At 33.4% G+C, this 27,720-nt stretch overlaps 1 protein-coding gene across 2 annotated transcripts; it reads right to left on the bottom strand.

The window, feature by feature from the left end:
* Positions 1–2,010: 2,010 nt before the first annotated feature.
* On the bottom strand, positions 2,011–27,379 carry LOC134267929 (serine/threonine-protein kinase tousled-like 1). Of its 2 annotated transcripts, none has more exons than XM_062750132.1 (20): positions 27,242–27,379; positions 24,234–24,322; positions 17,857–17,934; positions 17,388–17,481; positions 14,921–14,979; positions 14,398–14,475; positions 13,730–13,888; positions 13,285–13,416; positions 12,149–12,285; positions 11,729–11,863; positions 11,176–11,340; positions 10,552–10,633; positions 10,154–10,245; positions 9,752–9,841; positions 9,190–9,359; positions 7,019–7,154; positions 6,535–6,646; positions 6,134–6,241; positions 5,846–5,949; positions 2,011–3,058 (listed from the first exon to the last, which is right to left on the bottom strand). In XM_062750132.1, the coding sequence occupies exons 1-20, from the start codon at positions 27,288–27,290 to the stop codon at positions 2,950–2,952; spliced, it is 2,178 nt and encodes a 725-aa protein (XP_062606116.1). In that variant the 5' UTR covers positions 27,291–27,379; the 3' UTR covers positions 2,011–2,949. The 2 variants fall into 2 exon arrangements, with proteins under 2 accessions (XP_062606116.1, XP_062606117.1); XM_062750133.1 differs by lacking the exon at positions 27,242–27,379 and adding an exon at positions 26,893–27,205.
* Between the last annotated feature and the right edge of the window lie 341 nt (positions 27,380–27,720).

Genomic DNA, 27,720 nt, shown 5'->3' with positions numbered 1-27,720 from the left:
AGACCAAAAAGGTATTTCATCTTTATAAATAAATTCAAGCATTCACTGAATTCAAGAACTATTGTTAATGTTTTAGACATTTTAGGTACTGAACATTTTAGTACACATTCATTATACTAAACTTAGATAAATAGAATTTTGAATACAGAATATATTTCATAATTTTTAGGTGTATGTAATTATTTGATTATACTGTCATTGTTTTTAGAAAAACACAAATTCTCAACTTAAGAACAGATTATAACAGCTTTAATAAAAAACTTGAAAATTAATGTAGAACTGTTTTAAAGGGAGAAAACCTCTGCACTTTCCAAATTCAGTAAATGCTTGTACTATTATATTGTCTTCATTATAAATGCTCATATAATTGTCAGCAGCTTAGAGTTATTTTTCCTCTTTACATGAAACTGTAACTACATAGTTTCTCAATAGTTATAAGTATTTATTGCTATTCTGCCATTCAATTTCCAAAACATTTTTTTAAAAAGACTCCTCTTAAAATATTCGTAAAAACACAACAGGTTTTAAAAACTTAACATATTAATCAAATTTGGCTTTTAAAATATCAAAAAAAAAGTTTTGCACCACAATTCTAACTTAAAATTGATACATCAAGATTTCATCTGAACATAACATTTAAAACATTAAAACAGAGGATTTGTAAATTAAGAAATATCAGAGTTTTTGTATAGCACTATGAAGGGGAGGGGGTGGAGGTATCGGTTAACTGGGAAACCTGTAGGATATAATCCATGTAACTGCAAATGTATCCATAAAATTACCAAAATATTTCATTCAGATCACTGTTTAATGCTTTAAACTTATATGAGAGAGAAATTAATAAATTGCTAGTTAATTCTGACATATCAGTCATATCAAGAACCATTAAACAGAATTTTGTGAATAATTATGAAAACAATGTTGAACCCATAAAATTACAAGTTAATTAAAATTAAAAAGGAAAAAAAAGTAATATAATTCTGTCCCATCATTATATTCATGATTTAATTCTTAAAAAATAAAATTCTTTTAAAACAATATCAAACACTGAATTTTAATCAATGTCCCAGATGCATATGTAGGACTATTGAATCATCTACTTTTAAACAATTTAATGTACATTATTTCAAGGTTTTGGAGCATAAAAGATCTTTTTTAGAAAATAAAAACACTAAAAGTGTAGACATTGAAAAAGATTCATTATGGCATATGGGATACAAAATCCATTATTTTGTATTCAATTTTAGATTATCTTATTTGCTTTGTTCATCAATACATCATTAAACATGCAAGAGAGAGAAAAATCTGCTTTTGTAGATGTGAATACCAAATAATAAAAAAAAAGAAACAAATGAGACAGCCACATTTAAATTTTCACGATTGAACACTCAGCAATTCTCTTAAATCCCTAATCAAATACCCCCCCCAAAAAAACATTCATACAAATAACACAGTTTGTCCGTAATGGAAGCGCACGCTCATATTGGATCTCTTTCTTACTATAATAACAAACTGAAACAAAATATTCATTCTTTTTGTCGCTTGGTCATAAATATTTCAATCACATTCAAAATGGAATTAAAGGTTAAATATCTATCCATTTAATCTATCCCCATTGATTTATTTTCTTATGATTCTCATCAGGACACACCCCTTTCTTGATATCACATCTATACAGCAATTATGCTCAACAAACTATGGTCTGCTCTTGCCTCGTGTTTGGAAACAAAAATCAAACTCTGATCAATGTTTTTAGCACTATTACATGTCTGGATTTTCTACTGTCTATTGTTTGTTCAAAATTGATTTCTTACCCTAAAATATCTTTATTTTAAACAAATCTGGGAGACTATCCTATTATTATATATCTATTTTAATGAATGTATCAACACAAAAATGGAATTCAATTTCTAAATATCTGTAAAAATGAAGTTTCTTTTTAGATAATTAGGGCTTTCAGTTATATTTTCTTCCAAAATCAGGTTATCTAAAACGTTTAAAAAAAAAAAGTAAAAGATGAATATTTGTCTTAGGATGAAAAAATTCAAAATTTGAACAAACATATTTCACCAACAATTAGCTTATCACAGCCTAGAATGCCATACACTAATTCCTACAGGTTAAGAATGAATTTCTAAATTCCATACAGATACACTTGCTCATAAAATACAACAGCTCAAATGATTAAAAGTTGAATAACTCTGGTTATTCTGTTCTCTGTTGACGACGAGTCATCTTGGTAGAGGATATCCATTTCTAACGAGGTGATTTTTTTCTCGTAAAAATTCCTTTGACGAATAGAATTCTGATGCTTGCAATGGAGAATACATGCGGTTTATTTATAAATATTAAATCACTGCTTTCTGACCACACTGGGAGGTACATGTCCATGTATTCCAGAATTTTTTTGCACCATATTCCAGAAACTCACAAAGAAAAACTTTTTCATGCTGGTTGCCAAGGAAAACGTCTTCATTGCCATGGTAACATTCACACTTTCCCTCACTGAATCACATATTTGGCAAGTAAAAAATAACAAGAATGTTTGTTGTTTGTAACACCTAGTAAAACAAATATGAAGTCTCTGTCTGCATTGTACAGAAGCATCAGTGTTGGGAATTATTTTCAATAATTTATGTACAATTAACTCACTATTCACAACTTGGATTCCTCAACAAGTTTTGTTTTTTGAAGTTTTGAGGAATTGGAGACCCCCACCATCCAATGATGAAATCTTGATCACAAATTTTCCACAAGTCATTTCATCACACACACTTTCTTCCAGGGAAAACATAGTTTTCCCCCCAAAAGGAAACAGTAAAAACCTCTTTTTACCCCGGGGAATTCTGACCCTACCTACAGTTTTGGTAGGACTTGCTTCCCTTTTCCTTGCCATGGATGGAGAGGAAACAGTGAAATTGAAAAAAAATTATCACACTAAATTGATTATCATAGTTTCTCGCCAAAGGTAAAAGAGGGGGACTGGCTAAGAGTTAGTGCGTGTGTACCGAGGGTGGGTGGTCCCGGACTTGGAGCCATCATTGATTCACTCATATGCCTGCAAATAAACAAATGGATGTTAACATCACAATATGCAAATCACAATATGTATCAAATTTACATATACATGACATATGTAACTCAAATTTAAAAATTGATCAGTGAGATATATAGTCTGTATTTAAATGAAGAATACTGTGAAATCTCTCATTTTCATGGGGGTTTATTTTCGTGGATTTTGAGGTATGAAGAGACCCACAAATTTGTCTATAATGAAATTTATTACACACTTAGTAATAAATACAGGTTTTTTGTATATGCAATATGGCTGACGTCACAATAGCCGTATCAGCCCTGCAGGGCTGATATGGATTTGCGGGGCTGATAACCTATATCAGCCCCGCAAATCCATATCAGCCCTGCAGGGTTGATACGGCTATTGTGACGTCATATCACACTCTTAGTAAATTAAACCACAAAAACAGTACTTATGATCGTACAAAATTTTTGGTGGGTTCATATTCTCTTAATTTTAACTTTTTGAAAACAAGGTTAATCTTAATTACGGATCGAGTGCATTGAAATAGAAGTAGAAATAAACCCAAATCGTATGAGACAATAGATCATGTATATTTCTGTAAGAAGTCCATGCATGATTATATTTACTTATTTTCTTCTCAACTTAATGTGTTCTGTATTTTATTACTAAGTATGTAATAAATATAATAAAACATACCCTTTTCCATATCACATCCTGTATCAGCCCGAGACACCAATATCAGCCAGAGGGCCGAAGGCCCTCTGGCTGATATTGGTGTCTCGGGCTGATACAGGATGTGATATGGAAAAGGGTATGTATTATTCTCTATATAACTTTCATCAATCTTCCATCCACGATATTAAATCCCCCAAAACCCATATTTTTTACTCAAACCACGAAAAATGTGATCCCACGAAAATATGTGATTTTACAGTATAAAAGTACATTTAGAACAATATCATATTATTTTAGTAAATGCATGTGCACTACAGAAGACAATTAAATATGCAGAGCTGATCAACTTAAACTGAGTGAACTGGACGGACTTGTTTTCACACATTTCGTTTGTAAATACATATATACTATATCAATAAACATGTGAAACAAATTTTTAGCAATAAACAAGACCTTTGTTTGACAGATGAAGAGTTAAATGGGTCAATTTTACTATTAAATTTGTTCCATGAAATGTTATTCCTGTAAAGATCATTGATTTTAAAAATCTAAGTTTTTAAAGAAGCTGAATAAAAATCATCATGCCCCTATGCAACATTCTTGTGAAAATTGATAAAAAAAAGTCTTTGTGACCCCATTTTATGGATGACAATGCCCAATGATGCCCAAGCGCAAACACTAAAAGCCACATTTATAAATGACAGGTACTTTTCTTTGTTGCGTCATCCCAGAGGGCAATCAGAAATAACATTGATCGTCTGGGTCACCGTCCGTCGACTGAGAACGCGACCTTATCGATTCAGATCGGGATCTAAAGAAATTAAATCCAGCATTAATTTCACTCATCTTTATAGTCATTGTAAATTAAAATGTTTAAAAAAAATGTCATCAATTTTTGGGCTACAAGCTGTGTTAAGCTCACATTTTGGGTGGTAATGTAATCAGAATTGTCCCTGAGGGGGATTTCCCAGTGTATGTCCTAATCCTCTGCTTATTCTGCTGTTCCCTAAACTGTTATTTTCTAATACTCTTTAAGATAACCCTGCCTTTTGTTCACTAGACATGAGGGTTCAGAATCAGTTCCTAAACCTACTGGTCCCAAGCCAGTAATATCAGATGGGGGCAAGTAAAATTGAAAATCAGAAAAGTCAAAGGAGCCTATACATATACTCAGAGACTTTAAAAACACCTATATGAAAATGTCTTGTGAAACAAATTCACAATTTTGATTTTCTAATATTTTGCCTATGTATTTTGTTTTAATCATTGTGGCATGTATCCATATCATTGATAAACAGTGTTTTAAACACTAATAGAGTTGACATCTTGGAATTCCCAGCTTGATCTGCCGACCTTAATCCCATCGAACATGTGTGTGACAAGCTGGGAAGACGTTAAAAAGACGTCGACGCCAACCCGCAAGCATGCCAGAATTAGCAAAAGATCTACAGGAAGAGTGGTATAACATTCCTATGAGATGAATTCGAGCTGTATGTCAATCCATGATGTCCCGCTTGAGAGCATGTGAAGTTGCAAATGGTGGTCATACACGTTACTAATCAAAACGGCAAAAAATGTTGACAGTGTAATTTTAATTGTTTCCCTTGAAAAAACTTGGTTAACAAATTCGTTGATTGTACTGGAAATGAAGACATTCCTTGGAAAAATTATGATTTTTAATAAATTTCCTACAACATGTAACATAATGTACCAATGACAATAAAAACAATTTCAATAGGCGTTTTTAAAGTCCCTGAGTATATTTTTCTCCAAATAGCCTTCTTAAATTTGAGAAATACTTTTGATCATACCAGACCTATCAATCGTTTACGTTCTCATTACAAAGGCCCAAAAAAATCGCTACTGATAAATAATAAACATGATTTTAAAAAAATTGAATCTCACTCAAAAAATTATTGATAATAGGAACTTTTTTGGGATATTTGTCCATATAGAGAAAATATGGAAGCCTCCTAAATTCCCAAGGAGTTCAAGTTTGCACTGACTGGCAACTTCTGTCTCAGTGCCACAAAAATGTTTTGAGCTATGAATACTTGAAGGTGATTAAAATGCACAGAGAAAAAAGCCACCACACTAAACAAGCAACTGGGTGTTGATGGGACAGCTTACCCTTTTGACTTGAGTTGTGTGGGTTTTAGGTATTCATGTTGTGACAACAGTAACACATCGGGCCTCATTTCTTTTTTGTACTGTAAGCACTGACGAATGAAATTCTGAAATCCAAAAAAAAACCCATTTTAACAAACAAAACTGTATAATCAACAATTAAAGTAGGAATGACACCTTCAAGTAATGTGCATGTCTTCAATGTTTACATTAATATATGCTCTGTTTTCATATCATGCATTTCAATGTAATTTTTTACTATAATCCGATCAGTGGTCATCCAATTCTTACCTTGGCCTCACTGTTCACTGGTGGCTTGGATGGGAACTCCACCTCTGTAGCCTTTAATATTGTGTTTTCTTCTAAAATGGCAGCTTGAGATAAATTGTGTCCAAAGGGCTACAAATACCATGCAAAGTTTTTATTGTGAAATCAAATTCTTTTTCTAGGAGAAAGATCAAATATATAAGATTATTTACTTCTATGCATTTTCTATTGTGAATAGTCACTGTTTCATGGATTTCATAACTTAGTGAAGCTTCCATTAATTTTGTTGAAAACATAAAGGCCTTATTCACAGAGTGCCAATCTCAGGAGAAATCTATCCAATAAGAATCTAGCTAAAACATCTTAAGTCCTCTGTGTACCTTTATTCAATACTTACAGGTGTGTAACCACTATAGGCACTGTACCTTTTTGCCATAAAGACACTGGTAAAATATCACCCCCACCGACCACACGTCCACCTTGGAAGAAATTTTCGGGGGATTCTTCCCTACCACAAAGCACTCTGGTGGTAAATACCTGCAATGTCAAGGTTTGGAAAATGATCATAAACTCTTATTCTTATTCAATTGAATTCTTACACTTTTTCATACCATAAATCAACTAATTATTCACGTTATCTTTTATTCGCGATTTGTCAGTTTGAAATCAACTGGCGACAATTAATTTTTCAACCGAGAAAACATTCTCTACGAATACTTATCAAAATTATTTAATTCGCAGCGATTAATATTCGCGAATAAAAGTAGGTCGTGGAACTCCTGAATATTTCTCGCACCCGAATAAAAGTTGGTTTACAGTATTTAATGCATAAGGATTACGAAACAAATTTTTTCAGACTTATTGAAGACATTGTGTGAATGAGTACACCCTGAGGTGACGAGTACTTACCAGTATGTTCCCGCTCCTTGAGAAGTGAGATCCATGCCATCAGGAGTGATATTTTCCTCATCCATGATTTTACTGAGGCCAAAATCAGTAATCTTGATTTCTCCACTGACTGACCCACTGCCCAGTAAAATATTTCCTGAAATTAAAATCAGACATATCATGTAAAACGTAGTCCTCCCTATCAACAATAAACTTGCAATACATTTCTGATGGAACTTAAAGACTCTTTCCTCATCTCAACTATTAACTGAAGCAACAACTGCCAGGAAAATATGATCTCATATCTTCTTTTTATTTTACAAGCAAAACTCATGAGGGGTAGACAAATAGAATTTTTCAGTACTTGCCCTCGGACAGGTTACCATCGTAAAACTACTTGTCCTACCAAAAAATATGGTTGTCCCACCTTTTTCTTAAATTACACAGAAATGAATCATTGATATTAAATTCTTGAGTGAGACACCTAAATACTACATGAAGACCATCCTAGATCTAAAATCATGCAATTCTTTCCCAGATAAATTTAGAGGAAAATATTTAATTTTAAGGAGTATTCATTCCCAAAATTCTGCGATAAGATACACCTTTGTTAAAATTAATGTTGTATTTAGGCCATACCAATTTCTAATATAGTTCGTCGGATTCGCCGCTTCTATTTATTACAAATGCAAATTATAATATTAAAAAAAAAATGTCTGCGCGCGCTTCCAAAAAAATCCGACTGCAATTTTTTTTCTCGACTTTTTGCAACAAACACACATGTATGACAGATGCGCGGGATTTATAGTGAGATTGAAGCAGTTTGTGAAGTTTTGCACCATGTCTGTAACTGTTCATAGGTACCAGGGGTGTGCAATTAGCATCCCCTGACGCCCGGGGCTAACATTTTTGGAGGTCGGGATAGTGGTTTTCTACAAGGAGGTAGCCCGTCGGGCTTTGTATAACTACACACGCAATACATGAAAAGCACAACCAGTATTTTAACTCGTTTTTGGCTATAAAATTCCCAACCAGTTTATATTTTCCAGACAACATACTCGAAGTCAATACTGTCAATAAATCTCCATAATCTTATCCGTTTGCAGAACTACCTGACTTATTTACTTCCAAAAGCGATCGTTTTTTCCTAGAATTTCCTCTATTCCTCCGTTTATGGTAAATACATGCAGCTATATCTTTAAATTATTTACGACCACTCAATCAACTGAAAGATAAGTGTTTTGTGACTCACATAAAATATATTTCTTTTCTGAATGATTTAAGATGAAAACAAAATGAATTTAATTTCATTCTAAATGAGCTAGTGCAATGATCAGAGAAAAGGAAGATAATTTATTGAAGTTCCTTTTAATTTTATTTCATAAAAATTTAAACATGACTGAATTTGATATTGAGAATTTAAACTTTGACTTTAAAAAGAATGACCTCAGTACCCTGACTTTTATCAGCAATTAATTTCTTTCTAGTACTTGATATTTTTAATTGCACAACACTGTGTACTATAGTTAAAAACAATGGGTACAAAGTTGTTTCATACACAGCAAAAGAATTGGAAGCAGAGGAGATGTTTGAAAACATTACATTTATGAAAGTAAAGTCTTTGAAATTTGACACATTTTTACTTATTAAAAAAAATCTCCAAATTAAAAGTTAAGAATGATAAGTTCATGTGGTATGCAAATGATATCTATCTTAATTTTTTAGGTTCAAGCTCTTTGAAATCACACTTAATTAAAATATATAAAATATTAATTATATTCGCTCGCCTCATAATTTTGAAACCCAAAATAAAAAATAATATTTATAAAAAAATTTCGCTCGCTCGCCTCACTTTTTATTTTTGAAAATTGAACTATTTTACAAATTGGTATGGCCTTATTTAATTAATATTTACAAAGTGATGATATCGGACAGTGATCAATCTCATAAAACCTACAAACAACACGAATTTGTAAACACTACTGCATGTCGATTAAGAGATAGCTATTTGTCTAGCCCTGACTCATTAAGCAAGATTAGATGCAAAATATTAAATCACTCAGCATCAGTCATACCACAGTTAGACAAAAAGATTTATCTGACACTTTTTTTTGGGGGGGGGGGACTCATTATTAAAGTAATGTCATTTTACTGTGTGTAGACACTCTTTTTTTCAATCACATAATATTTACCTGGTTTGAGGTCATAATGAATCACAGGTGGCTTGATTTCATTGAGATATTTGAGGGCGCTGACCGTCTGGGAGATGATCGAGCGAGCTTCCTTTTCTGGAATGGATTTGTTCTGCTTCAGGTAGAAGTCAAGGTCATTCCCTTCACAATACTCTAACACTGTGCAGAATCTATAAGGAAAAACAAGACATTAATCTACATCTAAATTTTACACATAGGTCAAGGAAGATTTGATGCAGTCACCTGAAAGGGTTATCAGTATGTTTATCCATTTATTCACACAACAGCATAATTCATATTTTTGCTTATCTTTTTTTTTCATTAACATAAATGGTAAAGGACCAAAGAAGTCAAAATATGAATCCAACTTTAATGCATGAAATTAGCAAACATTACTACATTTGTTTTTCATGTTGAAAATTTGGATTTATTTCTTTAACTAGGTGAGAAATTATTTTACATTTTGTTTTGAAGCACCATATCACAAACAATTGTAAAATACATATAATATCATAAAATTGGTTCCTTTTAGCTGTCAATCCCATTTACAAGTAAAACTTACGAATTGTTGTCGATTTCAAACACATCGTACAGTCGAACTATTCTGGGATGATCCAGAGTTTTGTGAATATTGTATTCCCTTAGGGCATGTCTACAAAACACAACAGATCAATATTCAAGACAATTACTGAAGAACACACTTATGTTCATGTACATCTAGAAATATTCTGCAAATAACCCCTAAAAAGCCTTTAATAAATAAATGTTTTATCAGAAAGTCCTGACATTCTAAATATCAAATGCAGATTATTGTGCATGAAATCATATCTTTAAAACCTTTACTTTATTCAAGTTCATATTACATCAAATTCACTTTACACTAGGCATAAAATAGCAATAATCTGATGATTTCGATTTTTTTTAAACTGAAAAACCATTGGTACATTCCATACTGAATACTCACTTAATATAATTGGCTTTTTTATCGTCCTTCCATTCTCGATTTAACTGATGAATCTTACAGGCCACATATCTTTGATCCTTTAGATCAAATCCCTGCAAAATAATGGAGTTAAATGATCTGAAATCTACCAAAACATAAACAAATAATGACATCTACTGTATACAGGGTAATTTTCACCCCTTGTTATTTTTGCCCTCTCACATATGCAAACATTTTGCCTTGTTTCAAATTCAACCAGTCATAGTTTTGTTTAAGAAATTATACTTTATTGTTTGAATTAGCCCTACTAAGGGCATACAGTATATCCCTAATGAATTTTTGATTTCATATTCCCTTTTGATACTTATTAATTTGAGAAAGTCGAATGAAATTCAAAGCAGAGTTATTAATATACTTACTTTGTGGACTTCACTGAATCCTCCTTTACCCAGTAAATTTAACAATAAATATCGTTCATTGAGAGTCGGATGGTCCTTAAACCTGAAATACAAAACATCAAGAGAGTGCGGTTGTTCACATTCTTTCAAATTGATACTGTTGAACATTTTGTGGTTTGTCAAAGTCAATATTCAGTGTAAGAAGATGCACAAATTAATATATAATGGAGCACATTTACTTTTAAAATTTCTATATGAAATTTTCAAATTTATTGCATCGAAAAAATTTTTTGCTTGATAATCAAAACAAAAACTCTCACTTTTTCCTAACCAACAGAACAACATACAAATAATGGGATTCAAACAATGGAATCCTAAACATATGCTACACAGTTTTTACATTCCTTGGATTTTTGCATTAAAATTGCACAATAAAATATTTTCTGATGGGTAACTAGTTTTCAATCAAAGTGATCAATTTAATGGTAAAGTTTAACAGTACAAGTACACATGACAATTCCAATTGCCAAAAAAAACCTATTTAGAGTTGTCCTCATTTTGTCTATGTTAGATTTAACAATGAGAAAATCAACACAACACACCTGGAGTTGTCCTCGTTATGCTACTATGACAACAAATACGCACCTGGAGTTATCCTCGTTATGGATCCGTTTGAGCTCTCGTATGTGAAGGTTCCTCTCCCGTTCTAATTTCTCCAACTCCAGCTGAATATCAGCATCCTCCTTCTTAAGACTAGCCTGGCGTAACTTGAGGATTTCGTCTTGTTCGTAAAACTCTGCTAATGTCAGACTGAAAATAACAAACAAACCGTGCATAGGACATTTTTCCTTGATTTTGTTGATTAGGCATTTTAAGTATTAGAACATTTCAATGAGATAAAAACACAGCCTTTGAAGAAAAGCAAATTTGTTCTGAGAAATGGAGTTACGGCCAATTGAGCTCTATGGCCTAGCTGAGGAAAGCATCTTTGCTCTGACAATGTTATGTTTGTTATGAACTTTACAAAATAATCTAACTAATCGCTCATCATAGATTTTCCACCAATTATCATGAATTTACATTTCCATACGTAGAAAAGTTTCGAAAACATTCTTTTTTCCATGAGATCGAAATTTTGGCTAACACAATTTTTTATTCAATTACATTTGTCTCCTTGGATATCATCTAGCAAACTTACGGTTTCTCTCCACCTGGTTTCAGAAAGTTGTCATTTTTGGAATTCTTTGTGACTGCAGTGTTAGGTTTTTTCTTGACTAGAAGTTTACGTTGTTTCTCTATGTCTTCTCTCTCCTGGGCTATTCTCTCTTGTTGCCTGTAAAATGAAGTGAAAGTAAATGGGAAGTGAAAGTAGGCTCTATATTCTACATACTCTGTCACAAAGAAATGATTTTACACTGCTTTTTCCCCCATCGACAAAAGATCTTTCAAACTTTTAATTCAGATTGTTTTACATCTTCTGTATCAGTTAAGATTTACATGCTTTAGCAACACAACTTAAAAGTATAAATACTTCATAAAGTTTTGTAAAAATATAAATACTTCTTAAAGTTTTATAAGAGTATAAATACTTCAGAAAGGTTTGAAAGAATATAAATACTTCATAAGGTCCGTAAATGCCCATCCATCCACCCAGTTCTCGACAAATGTGGCCCCCTGTCGTTGGGTCACGAACTGTCCCAGCCGTAACCGATTCCCCATCGACTTCTGTCGCGTCGTCTTCTTCTCCAACTTGCTCTATAACGATCAGAATTAAATTAGAACAATCAAGTTCACTGGGCAGAATATTTATGTTGATTAAATATTTAAGAATATTCTTTGCCCATAATCAAATTTTTATCAGGAGTATTTTGATAGACTTTCTTAAAATTTCAAAAATTTTAATTAACCCAAACAAGAGGTTACAAAAAAAATCGACATATTCTATATAATCTCTTAAAAAGTTCCAAAATGTATGAAAAAAAAACCTAAAACATATGACTCTGATAAATTTAAATAAGAATATTTTTTCAATACTTAAATGAAAGTGAAGATTTTAATCAAGCCCCCCCCCCCTCTTTTTTTTTTAAAAAGCAGAATAATCAATATAATTCTACATGGTTCATAAAGGTTTAATCAAACCACCACTTGAGCACTTGCCCACAATGTAGATTAAATTTCTCTTTCCAGCAACAGATATGCATTCTATTCCACAAAAATCAATGCAGCTGATGTGTTATCTTAAAGGCCATACCTCAACTAATAACTTCTTCACGACAGATTGATAAATGAAGTCTTTACCAAAAGAATCCTTCAAATATGTGACACTGGATATTACATACAACATTCTTAACTGTACTAGGCTTCTATATTTTACATGAAGCACAGACTTGTAGTTGCTGAATCAAATACAGATATGAATTAAATTTTTAATTATTTTTTTTTGTAAACATTATCTGAAGAGGTTTGAACACCATTAATTTTAGACCATCTATGAAAAAAAGACAGGTTTAGCAAACCAATGCTTCTTTTTTTCCAAGAGACATGTTTAAAGCCTGGGCCCTTCCTCTTTTTATTAGTATAAACTTCTTGACTTTTTAGACATTTCTGGGCAGCATCTTTTTTTCTATATGAGATACATATTAAAATAACACTTCTCTGCCTAAGTTTCTATAAGTAAAGAAATGGTCATGTTGACTTGGAGACGTTTCTGGGCAGTATCTTTTCTCTGTGAGACAGATATAAAGTTCCCCCTACCTTTTCTATGAGTAGAGATTTGTTGACTTGCAGACATTTCTGGGCGGTATCTTTGTTTTTCTCTATAAGTTTCTGTTGAGCAGTTAACTGGGACTGCTGAGTGGTCACTTGTCTCCGAAGTTCTTCGTTTTGCTGTGAATAAAAAAACATAACTTTCTTTGTTGGATACAGTCCTTCAAAAACAGTATAATAAAAAATTATAGAACAATCTTTTTCATACTCTGATAATTATAAGCATAATCATAGATTAGCACATTTGGATAAAAATTTTTAAATGTACTGTAGAACACTAAATTTTCATGACACTTTATTTCAACACAATTGTTATTTGGTTTTATATTTACCAGTTTTGGTTATTGCTATATTATTTAATAATATGATATACAAGACTGATATTTTCTTGAACAGATAGTCTTTTTTATCACTCATTCCCTGACCTCCTTACCCGTATTAAATCTTCCATGCGATTGTCTTTTTGGTCTACACTGTTGACGTGCTCGACGTCGGTCTGCACGGCCTTGTGGTACTGGTACAGTGACCGCTGAGGGGGGTAACCCATACTGTCCGAGTTACTGAGACTACCAGGGGAGGGAACTGTGTAGCCCTGAATAATACAAAAATCACGATGAAAATATAGCATTCAAATGCTGTCAGAGGTACTGAAGAGGGAATGTATAATTCTGTCAAATGTAAAAATCCTGATGTAAATATAGTTTTCAAAGACCGTATCCTGGGCATCCTCTCTATTTGTATGCAGAATAAGGGGGGGGGTGTTATATGTTAACATGGTTTATTAAGAATAGAGGATGAATTTCTCCATTGTGATGGCATAAAACCTAATTTGACAACAAAACAATAGTGCTAGCTGTTTCCTTTAAACACTGATTGATATAATTTGGAGGCTATCAGTACATAAATAATGTAAAAATAAGATGTGAGGAATTTTTGAAAATTCTGAAGTACATGAACTACAGCTAATGAAGCACTAGTACACTTCATGAAATATGCCATCATGAAACATATAAAATTCAAATCAGTAAGTTTATTTGGAACATATAGTGATTACATACATGGAATGCTCTAGTCTGGGGGTGGGTGGGGTTTAGTACTTACATATGGAATGCCCTGGGGGGACGGTGATTTGGTTCCTAAGTGTGTATTCATTGACCCTCTACTGGGGGACTGGTTTTGCTATGTAAAAGAATAGTACATAGTATCAATCTCCATATTTAAATTTGAAATGTACAGTATTTCCTAAGTTCTGCTTATTCCATCTATATTACATGGATAAGAACAAAAAGTCTACATGGCAATAAAATTGGGATGGAAATAATACACCAAAAAATAAAATTTCAATGCCATATCAAGCCATACAGCCTGAGAGACTCAGTAAAATTTAACAGGTTCATGAGATGCTGTCCTTTTTCTCTTTTTTATTACTCCTTAGCATTATATCAACATCTCATTGTAGTAATTTTGATATGCAGCTGTACTTTTTGTCCAGAATAGAAATCAATATTGGCTCTCGATCCTCCTACTGCTCCTTATCACCCATTGGGTCGGAGTACTTAATCTTCCCTTTATTCCAGGCTTCATAACAAGCTGCAGGAAAAATAGGAGTAAATATTATACTTACCTTAAAGTAATCATTGATTTTCTTTCCATTAGCTTCAGGCCTAGTGGACTTTGGAGTTGCTGAAAAAGTTTTAAGAAAAATGATATTATCAGAATTCATACAGCTTTCAACATGTTTTAATTAAAAGATTTTTTTTATTATTGCTTTCTCCCAGGAATCAGTCATTTTTTCCCTTTCAGAAGAATCTGAATATTTCTGTACATTTATTTCTCTGACTTCATCAGTGTTTACTAAGATTTAATTGATTAAATTGTAAAAGTGAATCACACTTATATCAATTTAAAAACAAAAGGTAAATCACATCATTTCTTATTTTGAAAAAATAAAAAACAAAACAAACACCCAGTTTATATATGGTGGATAAAATATACAATGATGAAAGCTATCACCTCCCCCACCCCCCTCCCTTCAACATTTTGTAATATGATCAACCTTTCAATTCGTGATGTCAACTCTTGGATATATAACCGATGTGTATATATATTTACAGTATTTCTATACATTATTTCAGTATTTTATCATATAATGCCTAGAGAGGCCTACATATATCATATCCAAGAATTGAAAGACAGCCTATATGTATACAAAAACTATACAAATGTGTTGAAATATGTCACGGATAAACAACTGTTTTCCTTCAGAATATGTACATCTCTGATGATGATAGGACAACATGTAACAGCATGAGGTATTGATCTTTCCTTCTCCATAATAAATTCAATGTAAAAAAAGAATAACTTCCTAACCAGATAAGCTGTGGAGATGACAGTTACGCTTTTGTTTATAATTGAGCACCTGCTTTTTTATATTTCTGCAGAAGAGGCAAGTTCCATAATTTATTTTCCAAAGGACCTTAGATGCATTGTCTCATACATTTGCTGACATTCTTACAGAAAGATGTTTTATAATGTTTTAAAATGACCATTCATTCAAATTAATGATTGATGAACAAACAAAAAAACATTTCAAGCGACATAAAACTACTAGGGATTCTTTTGAATAGGTTTATAATTTATAAACGTCCGAGTATCGAATACTAAAATCGGTACGGATGTATATTTTTAAATATTTCTAAGCTTATTTATTTATGCATTAATGCGTCGCTTTTAAAACGTAAAATGTTCATTGCGCTTGTACATACAGTAAGTAGGGTTTCATACATTCTAAATGACCGTTATCATGGTTATCGCCTGTGGCAGTGTTTATATATTATCGTGACCAAACACCTGATGTACCTACCTGGCTTTTCTCACCTTCGACATGTCTTCTACCCTTATGTTTAGTTTGCTTTAATTGTTTGTTTTCATTGAATATATTTAAAGTCCATTATATATATAAATTTAATGATTTTGTCATTTCTCCAAGAAGCCGTAAATTTCAAAGTACATTGCATGTGCGATTGTTGATATAATGCGTTTGATTACCTGCCAATTAATGCAAATGCTTGAAGGCAAATACTTTAAAAATATTATGTCCATCGTTGCTCCACCACAACATACCGTATCGTAATTCTATGAAATCTAGGATCAAAAAGTGTACGAAGATCGTATAAATCCGCTTTGTTATAGGATAACTTGATCAAGTTTATACCGTACATGTAGCTCTGACAACTTATCACTTGGATGTCAAACGCACCAATTTGTAAAGAGTTACATTACAATTACGGAACAGATTATTTTTAAAACAAAAACATTGTGAACCATTTATGATTTTATTTCTCGTATTTATCTGATAAATATTTGAACTTAAAAAAAAAAATGTTAGATTAAATTTCGTCGGGTACAAAGTGGTCATAATTGTTACAACGCATTTGCAGGTAACCTCCCATCGGTTTTATTTCTACAAGAGTTTACAATGTTTTACAGTTATCAATTAACTTGTTCATATCTATTTACACTTTTACCGAGTACCCGGGTACTCGAAAAAAAAACATATTAAAAATTGACCGATTTGACATCCCTAAAAACTACTAAAAGCAATTCTACTCACATTAAAGTGGGTGGAATTGGGGGTATATGTATCTCTAGTGTATGTCCAAACTACATCGTGTTCCATGCTATTCCTTATTCTTATTTTCTGACTTGACACCCCCTCCCTGCCCTACTTCCAAGTTTGATATTTCTATGTATCAATGATGCACATACACTTAATCACTGATATATTTCAAAAGTCCCTGACCCTATGATTTTGCTATGTGATGATTTGTCAGCGTGTGTGTTCACTGGGTTGCAAGAGGTACGAACAACATAATACTAATTGTGTCTTGATTCTGGAAGATTTTGCAAGGTTTTTCAAGATTTTATCTCCATAGTTAAAAATAATGCAAGCAAAAATATCCATCAACAACAAATTCTGCAATCTTGATTCACTAGGTGACCTAACATGACAATACTGGCCTGGCCCTGATTGTTTTTTAATGTTTTTGGTGGTTTGAGAGCACCTGCCCCCTTGCTCTATATATACTTACTACTCTCTGTGCTATCACTTGCAGTTGCTTTTCTCTTTCGTTTTCTCTCTGATGGAGTTCTAGGTTGCTTCTCTGGCGTTAACACCAAGTGTGCCTAATTAACAAAAGTATTTTATAATTACACAGCATGCTTAAAATTCTTTAAAACTGCACTTCATCACATTATCTAAATTTAGACAGAATCAACTGGTTGTAAAATCTGCCAATTCCAATATCATAAAACAATATTTTTTCCAAGCATTTGATTTCCTTTATTATATTTTTAAACAACAGCATTGTAAGTTCCTTTGTGAGTGAAAAGATTAAGTCAGCTATTTTTTAAATGAAGTATTAGATAACTTGTATATATATATCAGTATGCTAGACACCTTAATGGTTTAACAAGGGTGTGTTTCTGCTCTTAGAAATCGGCTTTAATTTGATTTTTATTAACCATGACCAGTTTACAGAATTAAATTGGTTCTCTTACCTCATCCTCCCCAGCGTTTGACCCCACACTCAGGTTACTGTTATCTTGGGGGTTGGAGGAAACATTCAATGGCTGAAACTGAAAAAAAAAAAACAAAATCATTTATAATCTATTTACACTTTTAACAATCTTAAAAAAAACCATACAATTTATGTTTGCAAGTTTTCAATATTTCATGTGTATGAATTGTGATTACAGTGAAAAAGGCATATTTAATTCTTTTTTTTTTCCATGAACATGATGAATGTGAAATGAATTATTGAACTTCCTGTTTTCTTTGGTTTGGTTACAGACTACTTCAGATCTGATGATAATGTAAACTCTGTACTACATGCCTAAGCAATGATGTAAAAATTGGGTAGTACAGAAAATTTTATGTGCATCCCCCTCAACCACACAATTACAAAACTACAATGTTCTGTTTTACACTACCTACAGTAAAGTCAATTAAAGAAAATATCTCACCAATAATCTTACTTCAATTTTCTATTTATTATTATGGCCTAAATAAACCTGTTATTTAATTCCTTCAGTACATACTATAAATGAGTCATATATAATGTTCCTACAACATGAACAAGTGTTTAAAAAATCTAAAAGTACTGTTAAACCAACTTATTTAAAAAAAAGTTATAATGGGATGGGTGATATGGAAATTGGGTGGTACCTGTTTGAAAACTAGTTTGTTCTGGAAATGCTTTCTATAATTAGGTCATCTGTCAGCTGATTTACCTTTTACCTGACAATCCATGTTTACATGTATGTAGCATTATTCTGTGATGAACAATAGAGAACATACTGAACCCTGTGTGTGCCACACATATTTAGACAGATGTCTGTAGTCATAATGCTTTATTGCAGCAGTTTATAGGAGCTTAGGTCAGAATAGTGTAGGGCAGAGAGAGAGAGAGAGAGAGGGACAGGGGGAGAAATACAGAGAGAGAGGGATGCAGGGGGAAAGAGAGAAAGAGAGGGGGCACGGGTAGAAAGACAGAGAGAGAGGGGGGAGGGCAGGGGAAGAAGGGCAAAGGGGGAGGGGAGACAGAGAGAGAGGGCAGGGAGAGAAAGACAGACAGAGAGAGGGGGCAGGAAGAGAGAGAGATGTATACAGAGAGATAGATGGGGGAGGGGAAAGAAAATTGGAGATATATACAGAGAAAAGAGAAAAAAAAGACAGAGAGGGAAAGAGAGATTGAGACAGAGGGGATGGAGAAAGATGATATACAGAGAGAGAGAGAGAGAGAGAGAGAGAGAGATTCTGTTTACTAAAGCTGTTAATACCAAAATCAATAATCAACACTTCTATGTGCACTGTCACCAATGAGCATCCTGAGGAAAGACCAAGTTTGTAATCCTACGCAATTAAATCTGTCATCAGGCCAGAGCAGAAACCAATAGGACACGACCGGCAAAAAAAACAAACAGGGGCCCCCTAATACACCAAATTACAGATCACGACAAATTCTATACAATCTTCACAGGCGAATTTCAATATACAGTGATGTGCCATAAGTGTTCGTCCAAATTTAAAATGGCCGCCTTAGTAACGAACGCTTTGGAAAAATAAAACACAGAAATAAAATTATGAAATATATTTTCTTACCTTAATACTTAGTTATATAGCCTTTTGACCTCAGAACTTTCTGTATTCGTCTTAGAGTCGACCTGGATAAGCCCTGAAAATAATAAATTGGGATGTTTATCCAGATACGTCGAATTGCTGCCTCCAGCTGATTTTTACACAAGAATATTTCGTTGCCGTCTTTCATTTCTCTATAACCACACACAATAATGTTCAAATCAGGACTATCGGGCCAAACCATTGAATGAATATTATTCTGTAATTTATATTCTTGAACTACTCGGGCTCTGTGAATAGGGGCGTTGTCATCTTGAAATATATAGTTATTTCGAGGAAAATGGCGTGCTATGACTGGCCAAAGTTGATCTTCAATTATATCAATGTATTTTCTAGCATTAATGTTACCATCTACAACAGTCACAGTCCCTACACCGTTGAAAGTGATGCAGCCCCATATCATTAAACTAAACTTCGGTGTTGGAGGTTGCGAGAGACAACATGGCATCCACTCTTCGCCCACCTTTCTCCATATAAAAACACGGTTATCAGTCCCAACGTCCACTTTGCACTCATCACTAAAGATGACCCTGTTCCAATAATTATCTATAGTTTTGTATCTGTTTCCTCTACACAAGGAGAGCCGTACTTTTCTGTTCACTTCGCGAATTCTTATGCGCTTTCGAACAACTCTTCTAAAATACCCCTGTTTGTACAAATTTCGCTGAACTGTCCGTTTAGATATAGCAGAGTCTCTATTTTCATTGAATAAGGCTGTTATGTCTGATAATTTTCTCTTTCTGTTTTCTTTCACCAACCTTAAAATGCTGCGACTGTCTCTGTCACTTAGCTTTGCCTGCTTCCCTTTCCTCGGTATGTTTTCTACACTTCCTGCTTGCGATGGTCAACTACAGAAGTTATTGTAGCCGGGGAATTGTTCTCCTTGCTATTTCTGAATGTTTTAATCCAGACAGGTAAAGAGAAACATGACTTCTTTAACATCAATATAATTCTTTACGCACGGTAGCCATTTTGTTTACAGGGGAAATACACAGCAGACGAAAATAATTTTGCTACGTAATTGTGACACGTGACAGTCACGTGGATATGCTATAAATATATACTTATTTATTCAACATTGACGCCATGGTTAAAAGATACAGCGTCGACGAAGTTATGTGAAAATGTAAAGTGACGTAATGAAAATTGAATTTGGACGAACACTTATGGCACATCACTGTATCTCTAGATTACTCATGATCTAATTGCCAAAATAAACCATTGCTTCTTCAAATATTGTGCCCATTCATTTCGGTTTTAAAGATCAATACCTAGGGGAATGTTTAGTCTATATAATCACACACAGTAGTAGTTATCACAGTACACCTCGGCTAATCGGTGTGTAGCGGATGTATATTTATCTGCCAATAGCAGGTTCCTTAGTACAGAGTCATTACTTTTAAAGAGCTACTAAGTGCCAATTATAAACTCATGCATATTCCACATATTAAGCAAAATTCGTGTCATACATTTCCCTGAAAAATGAGATCTCAAATCAACTTGATCAATATTCTACAAATATCTGTTTTAACAATAGTTGCTTCCCCAATGACATGTTGGATGTCTATCAAAATGGCTACAGTATATGCAGCATTATGATTCACTTTCTCCCTGAATTATCAAGATTTGATGTAAATTATAGCTTGTTGAGGATAAATATCAATAGAGGTGGACATTTATTTTATTTTATTTCAATATATTGTGCTGAGGAGTAAATTACAAACTGAAAATGGATAATTGTATCATTTGATTCATTTCTACCCAGAACATGTACATGATGTACATAAGGAATTTACAGCCTGTACAGGCTTCTTATCTTTAAGTGGTACTAGCTTCCAGAATTCGAACATGTGCATGTTGATCATGTTGATGATAGTAAACAAAATCTATAGAGTATAATTATTCAATTAAGTCACAATAGTACTAGCAAGATGTATTTCTGAAGAGCAAGATTGCCTTGTTGAAGTTTTTTTTTTTAACATAAAAAAACTGTTTAACAAATTATTATACAAACTTCGACCTTGACCATGTTGACTCACTGCAAGTAGTGCACTGCAGATCAAAATCAACATTGCCAAGATGATGCAGTGTTTCATTCATATACCAGGTATTTCAAGTATTGTGATCAACTCATCAAAGTATGATGAACAAAACAACTGACCAACACAGCCAAAGCAATATGTCTCTTTCATTAAAAACATTAAGTCAGGAAAAATGGGGAAAGGGGGGGGGGGGGGGTTGTTACTTGGCCTCATTATAGGAAAGGTTAAATGGGTCAAAAAGTAGCTGTCAATGACATTTTTCAGAAGAGAAATGGTCCAACTCGTTCTCATTTATAAGATTGTGGTCATAATCAAAAGTTAATCCTATTGACACACTTGTGCTGCTGCTGGTTCTGGGTTGTATTGAGTAAGGAATTTTAAAGCTGTACTTAATTGAGATCCAAAGATGGATGACCAACATGAGAACAGTACTCTGGTCCCCTGTGGACAATCCTCACTTTCTGGGAGATCAGTGGCCATGCATGATGGCAGAAATATTAAACACAAAAATTTTTCTATCCATTTACTAGCTTTCAAACAATTACTTGCCCATATAAATAAAACAAGAGACCCATGGGCTGCAAATGTTCATATGTCAGAGTATCTTATGCACTGCTGTTTACAAGAAATTTGAAAGATTTTTATAAATTCCCATATTATTATGATTATGGTCCCATCCAAACTCAAAGGAATCTATGAATCTTAACACCATGGGATGCTTAAATATTAATTCGAGTTACACTGCTTGGCAGTTATGAAATAATGAAAAAGAAAAATCTTCAATTCTTGTTTACATGCATTTATAGATTTTTTAGTAGACATCCTGATGTTAAACTTTGATTGCCCATTATGGCCCCATCCTACCTCTAAGAAGTTATGATTTGAACAAACCTGAATGTACTCTACCTTAGGATGCTTCCATATGACATATCATAACATTGATGTTCTTAAACATAAATTCTTTTAAACATTTTTTTCATTATCATGTATATGTTAATCTTTAATTGTATATTGTAGCCCTACTCTACCTCTTGGGTCATGATTTGAATCAATTAAGGTTTACTTGAGTTTCTACTCTTTAAGCTCCGTGATTCTTAAAGACTTTTTATGAAAGATTCCACCAATTTTTCACTAAATCTTAATTATCTCCCCTTAAATGAGGGTGTGGTTCTTTATTTGAGAAAAAACTTGAATTCCCTTAATCCAAGGATGCTTTGTGGCAAATTTGGGTTTACAATTCCTCGGTGCTTGCATATCAATATAACTAATATCTTGCCGTTCTCAAGAAGATTTCTGATCCCCCATTGTGGCCTCACCCTACTCCTGGGGTCATGATTTGAATAAACTTAAATTCATACTACCTGAGGATGTTATCATATCAATATGACTTACGATAACTTTGCTGTACTTGAGAAGATTTTTTTACTTTATGTATATGCATCTATGCAACCCCAAATTGTAGCCCCATCCTAACCTTTAAGTGTAATGAAATATGCAACTACACTTTGCAAAGAAGGTTTCAAATGATATTTTTAGCCCAGTGGTTCTTCAGACTTAGAATTTCACAATTTTTTCCCCCTATTTCTGAATTATCTCCCCTTGAAAGAGGACTTGGCCCTTTATTTGGACAAATCTGAATCTGCTTCATCCAAGGGTGCTTTGTGACAAGTTAAGTTAAAACTGGCCCAGTGGTTCTGAAGAAGAAGTCGAAAATGTAAAAAGTTTACAGACGGATGGACCAAGTCTTCTACTATTTGTATTTGCGAAAGTTTTCAATTATTTTACCATCTTGGGTTTGCTTCTTTTACATGGTTGTCCTGCTGAAATATTATTCCTGTGAAATCCTGTCATTTAACAAACCCCTTACTTCAGAAATTCATCCACAACAACTATCACATTTTTCTTACAAGTGCTAAAACAAGCAGTGTCCCTGTTTTGTAAGAGAATATAATTGTAGATATAATTGATGCAATTTCATTTTCAAGTTATTATTCCTTGTTAGCATTTTTGAAGAAATTAATATATATTGCTTTAACATAATTGCTGTGTACTTTAATGGAGATTACTGATGATTGGATTATCTTTGGTTGTATGATTCTGGTGGATATTTAGCTGGCTAGATGATGTTTAAGCTCTTCTCCAAGCCTTAACATCAGTTTTTATATTGAAAAAAAGGTTTCCAAGGTTGTTCTCCAACTCTCGTTCCTTTATGATATTCAAAAAGAATTCGGTCTTTTGACAAATAACAAAATTAAGGAACCCAAGTTTACGACAATTTGTAACAAACTTTGTTCATGTCAAGGAACCTAATGTAGAATCATCATAATTTACAGGGGACCAATGTTCGTGGCCTTTGTGGGTCACCCTTATCCATGAATTTACATCCCTATGAACAGTTATTTTTCTCTATAGTTTTTCACTGAATCTTCTGAATATATGAGTTACCCAGGGAAATAACATCCCATTGAATCAACATTTTGCTCACCCACGATCATTGAACCTCACAAATTAAAACGCTTCCACAGTATTGAAAATGAAACTCTATTTTTTGCGATTGCATATGATTTTCCTTTAACTAGTTACGTGTTGTCCGTCAGTAAATTCTGATAGAAAACACACAACTTGTTAATGAAAAAAAAATCATCTTCAATCTCAAAAGATGAAGAATCTTATAAGTGTAAATGAAAATGACTTACTCTACTGCCAAGAAAGCGCGCTTCTAGTAACTCTTGTTTCCGAGGATCTAGGCTCTGTAGGTTGACATTGCTTTCCATAACGACTAAGCCTGCGAAAAAAAGAGGAGAAATCGGCATCAAAATGAGAAATACTGTACTAAAAACATATAATTGGCAATCAAGCTCATTATTAGCTTTTCCATGTCTGTTTTGAAGAAAGAATTTAAGTTAACATATATATTTTTCAGGTAATCTGACATACACAATGATTAATGTCTACGTTATTATTATATACTATTAACGTTTACAAATCAGGTGACAAAAACAGTTTATTTCCCATATTCTGAATCCCCAAATAAATTCTGCAAGTCATGAATCAAAATGACATTAATTATTTGCAATAAGAATCATTAAGCATTAATTGATAACACAACGCACTTGTCTTAATGTGCATGATATCACTATTACAAAGGTTTTTCTCTAACATGACATATGTATTTAACATTATATAATTATACAGCAGTATTTCCTTTATCATGGGATAAAATTGAATGTCCTATTGTAACCCTCAGTATAACCTATATCCTTAGTATTGTCAGAGCTTCAGCTATGAATATGCCTGTTTTTTTTCATATACATGGACAGGGCTTACTTCTGTTTGTATTTAAGATGATTTAGGAAAGAACTAAGTGTTCTAAAAGTTATACAGTAAACAGGGTGAAACCTCTATATCTCAAGCTCATTGGGACCAAGAAAAAAAACTTCACTATATCCAAGGACCTGAGGTTTAAACACATAAAGAAAAGTAGTTAGGACTTTGATACAGTATATATATTAGTACACAAAATGCACAGTGTTCATGCTAGGGTCACCAGCTTGGGTCAGAGGTTAGGGTATTTGCTCTAGAGTTGCAGAGTTGGTCTTTATGTTGCAGGTTTGAATCCCCCCCCCCCCCCCCCCCCCCCCCCGTGGGCATGGAGACTGGTTTGTTTGGATGAATCTGTATAAACCGAGGTCCCACATCACTTTTCACGCTATGGGTGCTGGTGCCAAAAAGATCCCTCACTGCTTAACGACTCCGAGTATCGAGTAGAGGTTTCACCAGGCCAGCAAAGAATGTGTCTCAAAATGAGTGAAAAATTCTCAAAAAGGATGTTAAAACAAAACACAATGTAAGACTTTTGATGAAGGCAGTGGTCAGTAAGTACTAGCATTTCCATGTCACTCAGACTGACCTCTGTTGAACTTGATTGAGGTATAAATTTGGGGTACCCCTCCCTAGACAATTCATACAATCATAATGAATAAAGATTTCATAAAGGTCAGTTGACTCAAAAGATATCATCATGATCATTAGGGAATCATCACCATGATATTAAGTGAATTATCTTGTGGGGATGCTGCAAATTTGATAAAGTTTAACAATAAAACTTAATGATGTTCTACTCTGAGGTGTTTTGGTGTGATAGAGGGAGTTGATCTGGAACTATTTATACAGTCATATGTGATGGAGATATGCATGGTCAATGTAGAAATAGCTAAATATCAAGTGACCTGAATGTGACGGTATCTTATTATCACCTAAATTCAGCATAACATGCATAATATCTTGATTCCGTAAACGTCATATGTCAATTTTTTTTATATCATGATTATCTTGCGATTATTCCTGGAAATTATTTGCCTACAATTTTAAAACAGATTGTTCCATCTTCCATAGCATCAATCGTTTAAAGGAGAAAATGAATCCCTAACCGGAATCTATATATATTGATAAATTAACCGCTGGACTATGTACATCGCTATACATACAAACTATACGTAAAGACGATCAGAATTCCTTCCAAACAGAAAAAAGACTCCAAGACTGGTGACTCAAACAATTGCAACACATGTTCAAAATAGCCATATACCTGTGCACCTATCTGAAACCAGTTCACACCTGATTTTCTTTTCTGCTTAGTAAACAAAAAAAAAAAAAAATAATCTGTACTACTCTTCTTTTTTAATTTGAAATAAACTAGAGGCAGTGTGAGAAAAGTTACAGGTGTCTTAATCATGTTAATGGGGAGGAAAATGACTCTCAGTAGAATTAAATTGGGGTATGTATCACATGGTGTCCATTGACTTGCCCAGCTACTCAAGAAATTTAAGATCAGTTTCAGAACTGATTATTTTTTGGACCAGTTAAGTTTAGAAAAGTTTAATATATAATCATGTTTGTCATGACAACCTGGGACTAAATTAAACACTATGTATGGAACCCACCCTAAAATGGTCATAAGTTCAATGGCTTCTCTGTTGAAATTATCTTTGGATAACAAACATTCTATATAATGTAATTATCTTTCAAAAAACATGGGTCTTGAAAAAAAGTGAAAAATAAAGGTGTAGGCTCCATTAAACATAAACTGGAGCCACAGAAATCGATCCTTGGATGTCCCAAGATGGCTGAGTGAATTTATCGCCCCATGCAATGCGACATGGCTCAGCCACAGTGTCAGCTCCAACAATACCAAGGACGAGCTTATAGGGAGGCCATTTTGGGATCAAACGTAGCACAATTAAAACGATGTTCCCTCAAAAGTACCATCACATGCATCCAAAATTAGGCCCTGGATGCATTGATAGACTATTAAAGTGTATGACTGTTGCATATCTGACCATATTTTCTCCCTACCGTCTGAAAAACACGATCTGCTTAGAGTGGTTACTCGCAGAGTTAAAAAGTCCAAGATGGCGGTCCTTAGCCAATATTGTTGAACATTCCCGGGCTGTAAGCTATTGTTTTGTCAACAGCTTCTCAATTTGACTGCCCAAATGCGTAGATTAATCCTTAGTCTATCATCGGGACATCTCTTGGTTGACCATCAAGGTCACAATTTTGTAAACGATCGTCTGAAAGTCAAGTCTCTCTCAGCAAATTCTCAACTTTGTTGATGATCTTTTCGTGACGTCAGACATTCGGGTTGAGAAAATTGAGATGGAAAAATAAATGATTTAAAACTTATTTACAGTTGATTTCTTACTTGATCGTGTGTAAACATCATCTGAATTAAGTGGATAACAGTGTTTCATGAGATTTTTGTACAAAAATATGCTCAGGTACACATTGGCTACATCGGGACTTATCGGAAAACGTCGGTGAATGAATGCTCTCACATCGATTCCCGCCTTATAGTCTATTTCAGGCACCATAAGATGATAGTGAGGCGGATCACAAGTAGGTACCTAAGAGGTGTCATAACTTAATTATTGTTATAGAAGCTTCGTTTATCTGCTTAAAATGTATTGAAATAAAATTCATGAAAATATCAATGGTCAAAATGTTGAGAAAAATGAATCGAAATTATGTTATTTATTTTCATTAAAAACCTTTTTAAAAATCAATTTTAAAAAAAGTAAATAAATAAATAAATAAAAAAGAAATAAATAAATGAATAAATGAATAAACATAAATCCAGTCAAAAATAAATGGAAACATAATTTAAACTTTTTTTAAACAAGT

The sequence above is a fragment of the Saccostrea cucullata genome, unplaced genomic scaffold, assembly GCF_032062105.1.
Source record: "Saccostrea cucullata isolate Sc308-1 unplaced genomic scaffold, CSIRO_AGI_Scuc_v1 ctg227, whole genome shotgun sequence".
NCBI lineage: Eukaryota > Metazoa > Mollusca > Bivalvia > Ostreida > Ostreidae > Saccostrea > Saccostrea cuccullata.
The sequence above is the reverse complement of the archived record's forward strand: the minus strand, read 5'-3'. Positions and strand labels throughout refer to the sequence as shown.